Raw genomic sequence first — 14,282 nt, forward strand, 5'->3', positions numbered from 1 at the left:
TTATGTTTTGTGTACAAACTCATATGCCACACACACTGGTAGTAACATGTTTTTCCTTACTAAGAGGTGTCTCACCCCAGTATTATAAACATTTCAAGTAATCTAGAGAGGATGCAGGGCCAGCTCAAAAATAGAGGAGGTGACTGAGTCGACATAATTTTGGGGTGAGTAGTAGAGCCTACAATATTTTGGGATTTTTGGGAAATGATGTACATGTGTGTATATGTAAATATAGATGGGTTGGTAGTACTCTAGTATTGTGTATTTTGAGATATGGTTTGAATCTTTATATTTTTCCGCTGCATAGGTAATATACATAGAATGCACAGGTTACCATGACATCCACTTTGGGCCATGATGGTGACAGATATTTGTACAAGGTATTAGAGTTAAAATATATATAGTTTGACAATAAAAAAAAATAAAATAATAATGGTTGGAAAATTTGGGTCGTTACAATAAGAACTATTATAGCGATTGATATTTAATTGAAAGAATTTTCTTTGCTAAAGCTTGTGTAGCTTTATCTAATCATTTCGATTGTGTAGTGTGAGGTTACGTGTTCTCTCCAGAGATCAAGTGGTGAGAGAGCACTATTCTATCCAGCGACTCCATCATCATCTCTCCCACACACCACACGACCACCTTCCATCCAACACCCACACAACCACCTTCCATCATACACCTACACAACCACTTTTCCTTACATCAATTGCTGCGTTTGTTTCGGTGTTTTAAAGCTTGCACAAAGGACTTCGGTGTGGTCTAACTTGTGTTGAACAACGTCAAGTCATCCAAACAATTATTTTGGTAATTTCAATACTTGTGTTTGAACCCTTACTATATATTGTGCAAACCTTTGCTTGTTGCCTAAAATCCCTTATTTGTTAAGCCATCTGAATCCTTAGAATTTAATATTGATACATGCTAGCTTAAATCAATTATATAAATATTAGTTTGCTAACATATAACTTATATTTTTGAATCATTGAAATAACAACTTTTTCGCATTTAACTTGATTCTTTTGTGAAAGATCAATTGAGACTTATTTCTGGACAACATCATACACCATTTAAAAATTCAACATGTGAAATATAACATGATTTATGGTGTTTATGTTTAACTAGTTGAATTTTTAATTTAAAGTGTTTTGATTGTATTTGCTTGTGTGAGGGTTGAACCGTAGAATTAGATCGATTAATCCCATCCTACATCACTCATTGGATAAGCTCGTACCAAACATTCATTTTCATGGTAATTTAATGGTAATGGAATTCATTTCACTTGAATATTTGCTACTTTATTAAAAATCCTTAACTTTAATTTTTTTTCTCTCTTAAGATTTACTCCAAGTAAAATTTTTCTCTTCTAAAGATATCGATAATGATTTGCTTTCATAGCAAAATATGATTTTAACTTTTGAGACGCGTTTTGCCCATCATAATTATTTCTCTTTTTCAGGTGTGTTATTGCATTATAATTCTTTTCATAATGAAATTTCGGCACTACAATATTTTTTTTACTAATTTTTTTTTTAAAATATAGATGTAAAAAATAAACAAAATTCAAATTAGTGCAAATATTCCCAAAACAACCGGCATCACAAAAGTATGACTTGAAGCTCCGCGTCCCCTTGCTTACTTGCCCCTATCGGCTTCTTTTGTTCTTTATCCTTCTGCTACTCTTCAAGGACATGGAAGCTCTTTCCCCCGTAACGCTACTTCAGTTCAAATGTGCTTTCAAATCTCCAAGGTAACAAACACTTCTATGATTATTATTGTTGTTGTTTGGTCGTAGAAGAATCAGAGTTGTTGCTCTTCATGATTCGATATGTCGTTTGATTGAGAATTTAGGGTGGCAGGGATCGACATGGAAGTATTTGGCATGTGGGTATGTTCCAGGTTTTGGTAATTTGCGATGCCAAAGAAATGAGTATTTTTGAATTTCCAATGATGTGAATGCATTCTAGCAACCATTTGTAGAGAGGGTTCCAGAGTTCGGGAGGATAATCAAAGCTTTGGCCTAGTGATGGGAATGACGGAGAGGCCCAGAGAGGGTGGCAGGCGAGGGAGTTCGAGTTGGTGGAAAGAATCCAAAGGCTGGGAGAGTAGATAGGGAGAGAGCCAAAAGGCCTGAAACGAGAGAGTATTTGTAAAGGGTTGAGAAGTTTCTAACCATTCAGTAAGGCAAGGCGCTACGTGAAAGTTCAGCCAATTATAAGATAGTTGCAGGTAAGCTGCAAATGAGCCGAGCAGAGATTTACCACGTTCAATTTTTTAGTTGAATTTTTTACTGAGCTCGAGCACAAGCTGAGCTCAATCCAAGTTTGAATATTTTCATTCAAGCTTAAGGAGTTGATCTGAGTCCTTACCGATTTGAGGTACTGCACACGAACGACTTGGTTTTTTGGAATCTCTTATCGAGGGTTTCGAAGGGCTCTTTTAGGGTTTTGTTAGGCAAAGGGTGAAATGAGACTCTTACTAGCATTGCCTTAGGTTTTCTTTGTCTCTGCCAAGCTAGCCTATTAACATTGGGCCTTGGTCCTATCACTGAATTTAGGTTATAGAATTTGGGCTGAAAAAGTCCACACCCAATCAACCCCTACTTTTAGGCTAAATAAGCCCTCTGAAGTCTATCAAACCAAACTCAATCATATTAAATGAGCTTGGCTAGTCCAAGCCTACTAGATATGTCGACCAAGCCTATAATCAAGTCGAAATGAGCATGTTAAGTTCAAGTTCAGCTTGTTTATTAACAAGCCTAAAAAATTGGGCTTAGAAATTACTCATTTATGTAATGAATGAGTATGAGTTCTTACCGAGCCAAGCTCCCAAGGCACTTCGTTTGTAGCCTTAGTTGCAAGCCCAATTGAATAGTTACATGTGACAATGATTTAGGGGTAAGAAGAGACACAAGTCATGAATGATGTGGTGGATGCTTGAGCAGCAAAAGGTAAGGGGCATGGCTCTTTTAATGAACCTCAATTGGAGCTCACCTGGCCAAAACTCTCAAGGACATCTAATGATAGGGATAAGTAAGGGAATCCTACCACTATATCCCGATGACCAATCATGAGCACATAAGTTGCGGGTCCGACCTTGTGCACAAGTGAAAGTATGCAATAGTTAGCACTTGAGCAATGATTACACAATTCCAATATGAGAGAAATTCAGGATTTGAGCAAGTGTAAACCATAGCTTCATGATTTTAATAATTAATTTGTGGATAGCTTCATGTATTTATATATAAATTAAAAATATTAAATAGTGGCTTAGATTTGTACATCTTAATGATGAAATGCATGAGATTTCGCTACGAGATGCTCTTAAAATCGGTTTTTTAATACTGCAAAGATATTCAACCAGTAGAACTACATAGCCTCATGTTGTTATACTGATTGAAAGTACTGCTCTTATCTCAATTGAGATGCAGAAATAACTTTACCTGATCCAAGAACACACAAAATGCATGCTGAAAATTATCCAGTGGCATTTGTCTGACTCAAATATTTTTGTGTATTAGTTTTGTAAACTTACTGGTTTACTGAATAGCAAGGGTGACAACTACGTTGCAACTTTTTTCCAACCAGTTCTGTAAATGATGAGCAGCCCAAGGTTCACAATAGACTCCCTGCTAAAACATTGGAAAAAGTGCCAAGGAGGTTGCTTTTGCAGTTTATGGGATTCAATCCCATTTTGTCGCATTTTTATCCTACTCTTGCTGCACCTATGCTGGAGATGAAAGAACCTGAAGTGATTCGGTAAAATGTTGTATATGTTTGATTGTATGTCATTTATTTATTATTCCCTTTTATATGGTTTGGATAAAATTAGTATTATATATTATTATATCAAAATCCTTTCTTTCAATGCTCGTCATAGTTCTTATATGCAATTTTAATTTTGGATTTGAAGCATCCAGGACTCGAAAACTTTCAAGTGGGGTTAGGATTCAAGGTGAAACTATTTTCTTTTGTTATTTTTTTTAATATATAAAAATGTTTTTTTTTTTTTTTGAGGTTAATTGCAAAGTCTAGTCTCATTATTGAGGAGAATTGCTTACATTGTGATACTATTGCTATTTGCTAAGGCTTGATGTATGCAATAGCTTAAGCTTTTAGGTCAAGTGTTAAACAACATGGTATGTTGCCATAAGGCCTTGAGTTCAATTATTCTCTTTCTCGCCATTGTTTGTTAAACCATATTCCCAACAATGGATGTTATTTAATGCTTGTTTATCTTTCCATGAATTACTAAATATGTGACTATAGAGGCACATTCAAATGCCAAAAACCAAAAAAAGAGGATTGTGCCCACTGCTAGGGTTGGGCAAGAAAAACTGAAAAATTGAAACAACGCAAAACTGAACCAAACCAAATGGAAAAATCAGTTAATCATTTTTTGGCTGGGTTTCAGTTTTGATTTTAACTTTTTTTGGGTTATCTTTGGCACATTCAATAACCATGATTAAGTGAACCCAATTGATATATTATAAATATATAAAAATGTATTATGTATAAAATTATTATATTATACCATATTAATAATTAAAATAAATAATTTGTATTGTACTAAGATTGATGCTTTAATTTTAAATGGTGAAATATTAAAATTTGCATATTGATTATTAGGGAAGAGAAATATTAATTTCTAGTGACTTTAAAATTTTAAATTGGATCCAACAATTTGGTTTAGTTCAATGATGGATATTGGTCTAAAAACTAGTTAACTGAATTTCAGTTAACCATTTGAAATAGTTCGGTTGCGGTTTGCATTTTCTAATGAATCCAAACTTTGGATTGAACCATGCCCAGCCCTAGTTGCACGTGCAAGGAAAACAGGGCTTGATATACATCATTGGTCCACAACCTAGTAACCTGAGCTTTTAGGTTTTATGGCGACTTAACAACTGTCTAAAAAGTTGTTTTGCTGTGGCTAGCTAGTAAATTGTTGTTGTTTCATGTTTTCATCTTCTCTTACTTAAACTTGCTTTTACCTCTCTCTCTCTCTCTCTCCCCCAATACTTTGGTGATGTACTATTCCTATTTCTAAGTTTTATACTTACTTCTAAAGCTTCATTTTCAAGATATTATTGAAGGGGAGGGACCAGAAGTTCATGAAGGAGATTTGGTTGAAGTCAATTATGTTTGCCGGCGCTCCAATGGATATTTTGTCCATAGGTACTTCATATTATTTGCTCCATTGTTTGTACATCATTCCACTAGAGGATTAGAATTCCTGATTTTTACATTTACATGCTAAAATAAAATAAAATAGTGGGTCCTTATCTATGTTGTTATAAAAATGATTGTTTGTTTTAGATTCTACTCTATTGCCCCTAAACTATTCGTCTACTGCCTTATTCTATTATTGTTTCTTGAGTATACTCATGTTGTATTTTGATCCAGCACTGTCGATCAATTTAGTGGAGAAAGCATGCCCGTTAAACTTCCTCTGGATGAGAAACAGGTTACTTGTTCTTTCATTTAACATGCAATAAACTTTTGGTTTCCTGGTTCTACTAATTTTGTTTTGGATAGTGAATTAACCGACTAAGTCCTACTAAAATTACTCAGTTTCTCTTTACATTCTATTTGGATATTTGACAATGAATTTTCCATTATGTGTGTTGTAAATATGAAATCATCATCTATGATTTAGAATTCTAAGAGAGGTGGAAGTTTGGGTCTAGATAATTTAGTGTCCAAAAAAACATTTCCTTGCCCCTTGTTGGCGAAAAGCTCTAGCCGTCTCTTCTAAAATTTGATTCTGTTTGGGATAAGTCAATTCATAGTAAATATAGGCTTCAACGGAATGGATGGGTTGCTGCAGTTAAAGGAATTTTCATGCAATTCCTTGTGAATTCATTTTCAGGTGCCTCATTTCTTTTTCCTCATTTATGTGGGAGAGAGTTCATTTTTGGGAGGATGCTCCCTTGTCTTGAGGTTTTTTGACCCTTTTTCATTTGTTTGGTTTTCTTAGTGCTTTGATTTCTCAGGTCTTGGAATTTCCATTTTGGTAGATATTTGAACTGAAAGGGTATTGATTATTTGATTCCTGTGTTGACTGAGCTGGTTCTTTTTGGTGTTCTTTGAGGAGGGATAGCATGAATTGAGTTTTATTTGCTTCTGAGGACTTATCTTTCAAGTCCTTTTTCACCCATTTGACTTGTGTTGCTAATTATCTTGTGTTTCTCTTGCATTCTTTTATTTGGAAATTGACGAGATAGTTTTATTTTGAAAAATAGTTTTGTTTTCCTTCTCTAGTTTTTCAAAGAATTACAAAAATGTGACCTTATTTTCCAGTTCTCCAGTTTTTGAGCATTTTGTGTAGAAAATTTGGAAAGCATATATTCATAAAAAGCCACAGGCTGTAGTGTTGAGGAAATTTTTGACAATCTTATAAATTCAATTAGTAAGAAGCATAAGGATTGTGGTGAACCTTCAAGAGATATGAAATTTTCCTGGAGACATTTGTTTTTGATGATTCAAAGGATGATGCATCACAGTTGAAAATTTTCAAGCCTATTATAAAGAGGATGGCAGTTTTCTTATGAATCCTCCATATAGCATTTTGCCATTTTCCAACTTGCACTGGAGAAATGAAAGGAAGCTGTTATTGGACAACTTCTTGGAAAAGCCCCTCTATGCACTTATGTCAAGAACATTGTTGACATATGGAAAAAACTGGACTGTTGAAATCTCGTCTCTTCCTAGTGGTTCATTTATTTTCCAATTTCTCTGAGGATAGGGACTGGATCATGGAAATGGCCCTTGGTTTATCGCAATATGCTTTGCTTTTTTTTTTTTCTTTCTTCCTGGTCCTGTGCAGTGGAACATGAAGAGTTGATAATGGATAGAATACCAGTGTGGGTGATTTTTTTTGTCATTCCATTAATATACTGGACTACCCTAGGGTTGAGCTATGTTGCAAGTGCAGTTAGTAAGCAACTGGACTTGGATTCTTTCATGAAGAAAATGAAGAACATTTCATGTGCTAGAATCTGTGTGTGTTCTGATCTTCCAATCAAAGAGAAGTGACGAATTCTGAAGGATACTACTTTGGTAGATATTGAGTATGCTTGCTTGAAAAAGACGGTGAGTCGAAAGGTCCACAAATATTAGTTTGGACTATCTCCAAAAGTTTTCCACTTCTTGTGGTGCCTTTCTTTGTATGTTTGGTTTGCTTTCCTTTAATGCAGTCCACACATACATTGAAATTATTAAAATCAAGATTTGAAAGAATCCCATCTTTTACCAATCTCTCCATTCTTTCTCTGGATATATTACCCAGTCTTTTATGCCACAAGAAAGAAGAATTCTCATTAACTCCACTACGTTTAGTTCCAACATCATGATGCAGGGTGAGGAGTGTTTTAGCAAAATTTTTGTTAAGATTAAATCTATATAACCCCTCAAATAGAACAGCAAAACCAACCAATGAGTCATTTCTCAACAAATGAAAAACATTATATTCAAAATACAAAGCATAACCATCATAATCAACTCTTGACATCGAAATTAACTTTGTAGAAATAGTAGGAACATAAAAAGTATCAAATACGCCCAAACAGTGGTCTGACTCTAAAAACAAACGTAAAGTTCCAACACCAACAATTGGTACTTGAGTTCCATTTTCCAAGACTATAAAATGCTCGTTTTTCTTTATGTTCTGAATCGAAAGGTATCCCTGCATCGAATTTAAACATGAATAGTAGAACTAGAGTTAATCCACCATGCATTAGAAGCAACTTGTGTCATATTTGATTTGAAATATACATAAGCTAATAGCTTACCCTTCTTCTCGAATCAAACTCTACGTTTCGGGCAATTTTTCCATGAATGCCCATAGCCATGACAGAAAAAGCATTTCAGTCCATTAGTTAGCATGCATTGTTTTGAACACTATGTTCTGAGTTCAAAACCCTATGCTAGCATTCTCTTTTAATTTTCTCAATTACATGTAAAATAGTTCAGCCCATGCATGCATAAAGTGAGCCCATAATGTAGCCACCATTACTAATTTACTATCATAAAACATGTAAGTGGCTCATACGAAATCAAACAATAAAAAAATGGTATGCATGCATTAAACCATACGGCCCAACAAATGCTCACCAAAAAGTAATCATTTAAACAAACTAGTGAGCCCAATAAAACAAAGAAGATGACCAGCGAATGTCAAGATTCAAGCCAATAAATCGACAGTTTGAATTGTGAGTAAATAAAACCATCATGCAGCCAACAAATTCAGAATCAACTCATACGAAATCAAACTGATACATGCTAATAAATATCCACACGGAATCATGATATTCCAATAACGTAAAATCCCAATAAATCCAGCCACTACATGCTTTCATCAAGATTTCATTAAATCCGGAAAACATCATGGGAATTTTTGGAATCAGCAAACGAACATTATGAACGTAAAACATTGCACATAAAACAATAGCAAGATTGAAAAATATTAATGAAATTGATCTCTATATTAAAAGGAAAATCATGATAGTTTCAACCATGACTCTGATATCACATGTAAAAATTTAATTTCCTGAAATAGGAATCTTCAACTATCATGAAAGTTGCATAATCATCTTTTATGCGGAAATAAAATGTTTCATAAAACATACCAGAATCAGCCATAATGAAATCTCCTTTCTTTGAAGAAAGCTTGTAGAAATTATTTCTCTCACTTAACCACTTTTCTTTGCTTCACCAGAACCTATGGGAAAGTCTGATGAAAAGGAAGATGTGGGTAGATTGTAATTGTTCTGCAACCGGTTCATTGGTGACATTCTCATTATGGAGTAGCTGATCACTAGATTGTTGTTCAATGTTATCATATTGTTCGACAACTGGAGAAACAACAATTTCTGTTGAAGTTACAAGTATCGGGATAGGCACTCGAACTTCTTCAATGACCACATTACGTGATACATCACTCCCACTAATTTCACCATTCTCAAGGAATCTAGCATTTCCAGTTTTAATAATTCTCGTACTATGGTTAGGGTAGTAAACCTATAACCCTTTGGACTTCTCTGGGTAACCAATAAAGTACTTGCTTACAGTTCTAGAATCCAACTTCTTTTCATGTGGATTATAAATCCTAGCATCTGCTGGACAACCCCAAATATGAAAGTGTCTCAAACTCGGTTTCCTTCTCCTCCACAATTCAAAAAGAGTCTTTTGAATTGCCTTACTAGGTATCCGTTTAAGCAAATAAACGACTGTCTTAAGGGCCTCAATCCACAATGAAATGGGTACTGAGGAGTTACTTAACATAATTCTAACCATTTCCATAAGAGTACGATTATGCCTTCCAGCCACACCATTCTGTTGGGGCGCACCAGGAATTGTGTATTGTGCACAAATACCATGCTCTTTTAGGAATTTAGCAAACGGTCCTGGACATTGTCTTATTCCATCATACCTTCAATAATAGTCACCACCTCTATATGATCGATTTTTCATGATAAAATTTTTATTTTGGGATATTATTTATTTGTTGTGAACGTTGACAAATTTTTGCTTGGTTATTTATCAATCAATATTTATATTATGGTTAGCATGTTGTCACCAAAGTGATCTTGTTGGGAAAAGTAATAAATATTGAATTGAATTTTGACTTTGCAAAATTATTGTGGAATGATTATTGATTATTACGGTTTGACCCAAAGGTGCACCAACTTTCAAATAGTCATTAAATTAATTAGGATAACTGATAGAATGATAGTGAGATTAGAATGGATGCTCAAAGGTGACAAACCAATCAAACTTTGAAGGGTTATCAATTATGCCTAGGTGAGTGAAAATAACCATTAAATTTGAATATTAGTATATTGTATTAGTTAATCCAAAGATTGAACGCAATATTACTAATGGAAGTGATTTTCTCAAAGCATTAATGTTGTGATGATTTTATTGCAGTGTCAGTTCCTGTTTCGCTTCATTCGCTAGCTTCTTCTGTTCCGATCTTTAATGGAACTAATTTCTCTAACTGGAAGGAACAGATCCAGTTTCACCTTGGTGTTCTGGATCTTGACTTAGCACTACGAATTGACAAACCTGCTGTTATTAGTGGAACAAGCAGTTCGGAGCAGCAAGCTTTGTCTAAGTCATGGGAAAGATCGAATAGATTAAGAATCATGTTTATGCGAATGTGTATTGCAAACAATATTAAGTCAACGCTTCCTCAAATTGAAAATGCAAAGGAATATTTCAAGGCTATGGAAGATTGGTTTCGTTCAGTGGACAATTCCCTTGGAGGGAGATTAATGGTTGAACTTACCACCATGAAATTTGATGGTAGCCGTGGAATGAATGAGCATGTCCTTGAAATGACAAATCTAGCTGCCAGACTCAAATCTCTAGGTATGAATGTTGATGAAAGTTTCCTTGTTCAGTTCATTCTGAATTCCTTGCCTACACTGTATGAGCCATTTCAGATTCACTATAACACTATTAAGGGAAAGTGGAATGTGAATGAATTGGTGAGTATATTAATTCAAAAAGAGGCAAGGCTCAGATTCATGGAGTTGGAAGCAAAGGAAAGAAACCGAAAAAGAGTTTCAAGAAAGATCCATTGAAGGTTGCGGGACCTTCTTATGTCAATGGGGCTCGCAAGAGGGAACATAATGGACCAAAATGCTATTTCTGTCATTGCTATGGGCATTTTTAGAAAAATTGCCTGAAATGTAGAGCTTGGTTTGAGAAGAAGGGTAAGCTATTAGCTTATGTATGTTTCGAATCAAATATGAAACGTAGAGCTTGCTATTTCTGTCTGATGTTTTTAGCAGAGTAGAAGTAGCTAGGAATTTGCTGATTTCTGTTGACAGTTGTATTTCTTGTGATTGTTCTGGCATCCCTTTAAGCTAAGATATTCCATTTTTTTTCTTCTAAAAAAGGTGACATTTTTGTAATTATTTGATAAACTGAAATGAAAAATGAAAAATGTTTTCTACAACTAAATGGATCCTAATTCCCTCTAAAATAAAAGCTTTCACTTTATTTTGCAGCTGTTAATAGGATCAATACTAAAGATTTTCTTAGAACATCTTGTCCTGATGTTTGTGTGCTTAGTTACTGGAGTGGGTGAACTTTTTTCTTTTTTCTCCTGTTGTACTTCTTTCTGGAATATTTATGTGGCGTTACTGGGAGAAGGAGCAGGAAGCTCATTGTAATTTTTTTTTTGGGGGCACTATGCCATAATTTTTGACGGTTTTGTTACTCTTGCTGCTTTAATTTGGAGTACCATGGTCTTTCTTGCTGGACCTTGGTGCTCTGCAAATCACTCCATTAGCATATGAATTTGTCAAGTTCTCTTTATTGTTTTTGTTTTCTTCTTATCTGCTAGGAGCATGCCTTGCCTTTTTCTTTGTATATATTTCCTTTATTCTCTTAATAAATCTCTTTATTTATGAAATTTTCCTCTGAAGTATATAAAAATATGTGTGTGTGTGTGTATAAAGCATGAAAATTTCTGAATGATATCTAAAATTATATAATTGACCACTGATGTCATTGGTCCATGTATCTACTGTTCATCCAGGTACTAGTTTGAGTCTTTTGAGTCTTAAAACATTGGGAAAAGTCATGGCTGGTTGATATAAGCTTTACATTTAGAAGCTAAATGAAGATTAAGTCCTTGATTTGAAAAAAAAAAAAGTTTGTATTTGCTTCTTTCTCTACCAGTAGGTTTCTGTAAGTATTCCCCAAGATGTAATATCTGCCAGTTTCTTTATAATCAATGGTAACTGTTAAGACTGCTATTTTGCTTGCCCTATTGGAGAGAAATTCTCTTTAATATGACCTTTGCAGCTTAATACATCCTGAACTGGTAGTATAAGAGATTGGGCTGTGGTTTGGTTAGGCAAGGGCCAGATTAATGATTTATGTGTTGTGCAATTCTTTTAGAGAAAACAGTTGACCATCAGCTCAATGGTACGTTGTGAACACTTTGGATATCATGAACCTTTCAAATGCAGCTCCAAATGGTCTAGGGCTTAGGCAAAGTTTAGTCTTGTGTGAGCAAGCTTTACAAGGATTGGTTGTGAATAATCCCTTTAGATTTGACTTTTCAGTCCCGTCTCTGCACTTGTTCACTTCTTATGAATGTCATGATTGCTTTTCTTTTCACAAGTGTTATCCATTTCAATGGCAGGTTGCTTTCATAATCACTTCCAGATGCAATTCATTTGTTTTTGAATGATTCTTGTAGATTCTTTGAACATTTTTCCATGTCTTCACTCAATATCTGCAGCTTTACAATTCTATTAACCCATCAAGCTTCCTCTTCTCATTTATAAGGAATTATTACCATTTACACACAATTTAATTTAAAATTTATTAGTTCTTTTTGTAGAAGATGCCTTTTGCCTTGGTTTTCTTAGAAGTTGTGGCACTCTGCAGATCATAAAGGGTCTGAAGGAGATGCTGACAGGCATGAAGGTTGGAGGTAAGTTCTGATTTGCTTTCAGTTTGCAAAATTTTGGGCATTTTCTGAATTTGAATTTGAGTGGGTTAACTGCTGACTTTTTGAGAAAAGTCAGTCATTGTAGATACTTTTAATCCAGTGTGAATTTCATGAATTTTGAAAATTTTGGGCCAAATACTTGTTGAATAGGATATACAATAACATATCACAACTGCTATATGTTCTCAACTTCACGAGCTTTCAAGTTATATTCTCAAATTTTAAAAATAAGCTTTAGACTTTCCGTACTAAAGCTTTTTAGGAAATATGATTTTTGAATTTCTGAAGTTTAACAGAAGTCACAAGACTTGCCACATTTTGCAGGGTTGGTGGATTGGAGAAGACCATGAGTTAAATATCTTTCTATTTTGCTAAAAGAATGGGTTAATATCAAATGGTTCAAAATATCATTTTGGTTGCACAAAGTAAGACAGCTGGAGCCTGGAAATTACTTTTGTTTGTTATGCTACCCCAATAAAAAATTCTTACTTTTGCCCTTGTAATGTTGTGCAATGGTCAATATATAACACACATGAATTATAACTTATGTCAAATGGGATGTTGAATTTTTGTAGCCTTGTGGTTCCATTCAAAGAGTGCCACTGTTTTGCAACAAAACCTGATTACTGTAGTAGTACTATATATATGTTCTTTACTTTGTTTAGCATCGGCAAGTCACTCAACCCTTTTTTCGGTTTTTTCAGGAAAGAGAAGAGCACTGATACCTCCTGCATTAGGATACATAAATGAAAACTTGAAACCAATACCTGATGAGGTTACACCCTTGCTTTTCTTTTTATGATTCCTTTGTGTGTTTCTTAAGCTTTTTTTTTTTTTTTCCATCTTTATAAATAATTTTTAATATAAGAGAAGTTCACTTTAGTATGCGTGGAATCATGGATAATGGACTCATTTTCATACTCTGAGTGTGTGTGTGGGGTTCTTGGTTGCAGTTTGGCCCTCGACGCAGCCTCTTGTCTCATGTAAAGGAGCCTCTGGTATTTGAGGTGCAGCTTTTAAAAGTTTTATGAGGCTATGTTTGGTTGCAGTTTGGCCCTCGACGCATCCTCTTGTCTCATGTAAAGGAGCCTCTGGTATTTGAGGTGCAGCTTATAAAAGTTTTATGAGGCTATGTTTTTGCAAAGTTTGTTTGATCTGAAACGGATTAATTAGTTGACATCTTTCTGTTGCTTTTGACTTGTTGACACCTTGAATGGGCAGCTTCTTTCTATTTTCAGTGAAGATTTGGACATATTCTTGTTGAACACCAGTCTTTAATTAATATGCACATAAATTTTTTTTCCAGGTTATACGAAACTCTTTGAAATTGGTTTCTTCCTGTTGTTGTGGTAGTGTAGAAGTATCAATGACGATATGATATGGCAGTGTGGAGGTATAAAGGACAAAAAAAACCAGCCCTTTGTTTCTGCCGCAAACTCTCTTCCAATTGAGGGGCTAAGGTTTTGTATAAGATGAAAAATGATTTTTTATTATATTTTCGCTTATGATTAAGAATGAGAAGTTATTCAAATATGATTGATTATGGCATATAAAATTTTTTTTAAAAAAATTGTTCATTATTTTGTTTCATGTGTTTTATTTTCCCTTCCATTTTTCTTATTACCACACAAGAAAAATTAGGTTCCTTCATCTCTCTCTCTCTTTCTCTCATGCTTTCCATGTTCTAAATGGAGCCTATCAAAAGCAGAAGGAACTAGCTAGAGAATTACATACTTCTCCCATGTAGCAAAACCTTTTTATACAAGTTGCATATTTCTCCATGTAGCCAAACCTTTTTATACAAG

The 14,282-nt window shown here is 34.5% G+C and overlaps 1 protein-coding gene across 3 annotated transcripts; it reads left to right on the plus strand.

Annotated features, from left to right (window-relative positions):
• Nucleotides 1-1,579: 1,579 nt before the first annotated feature.
• LOC131167953 (peptidyl-prolyl cis-trans isomerase FKBP16-1, chloroplastic) lies at nucleotides 1,580-13,787 on the plus strand. 3 transcript variants are annotated; one of them, XR_009140193.1, is made up of 9 exons: nucleotides 1,628-1,753; nucleotides 3,591-3,761; nucleotides 3,923-3,957; nucleotides 5,087-5,180; nucleotides 5,409-5,469; nucleotides 12,414-12,459; nucleotides 12,802-12,902; nucleotides 13,182-13,252; nucleotides 13,431-13,490. XR_009140193.1 is itself a non-coding variant. In XM_058127044.1 (8 exons), exons 1-8 carry the CDS (start codon nucleotides 1,695-1,697, stop codon nucleotides 13,506-13,508), a joined length of 615 nt encoding a protein of 204 aa, XP_057983027.1. In that variant the 5' UTR covers nucleotides 1,580-1,694; the 3' UTR covers nucleotides 13,509-13,787. The 3 variants fall into 3 exon arrangements, 2 of the variants coding, with proteins under 2 accessions (XP_057983027.1, XP_057983038.1); XM_058127044.1 differs by lacking the exon at nucleotides 12,802-12,902 and having other exon boundaries at nucleotides 1,580-1,753; nucleotides 13,431-13,787; XM_058127055.1 differs by lacking the exons at nucleotides 12,802-12,902; nucleotides 13,182-13,252 and having other exon boundaries at nucleotides 13,431-13,787.
• Nucleotides 13,788-14,282: the final 495 nt, after the last annotated feature.

This window comes from Malania oleifera, chromosome 1 (genome assembly GCF_029873635.1).
Source record: "Malania oleifera isolate guangnan ecotype guangnan chromosome 1, ASM2987363v1, whole genome shotgun sequence".
Classification (NCBI taxonomy): domain Eukaryota; kingdom Viridiplantae; phylum Streptophyta; class Magnoliopsida; order Santalales; family Ximeniaceae; genus Malania; species Malania oleifera.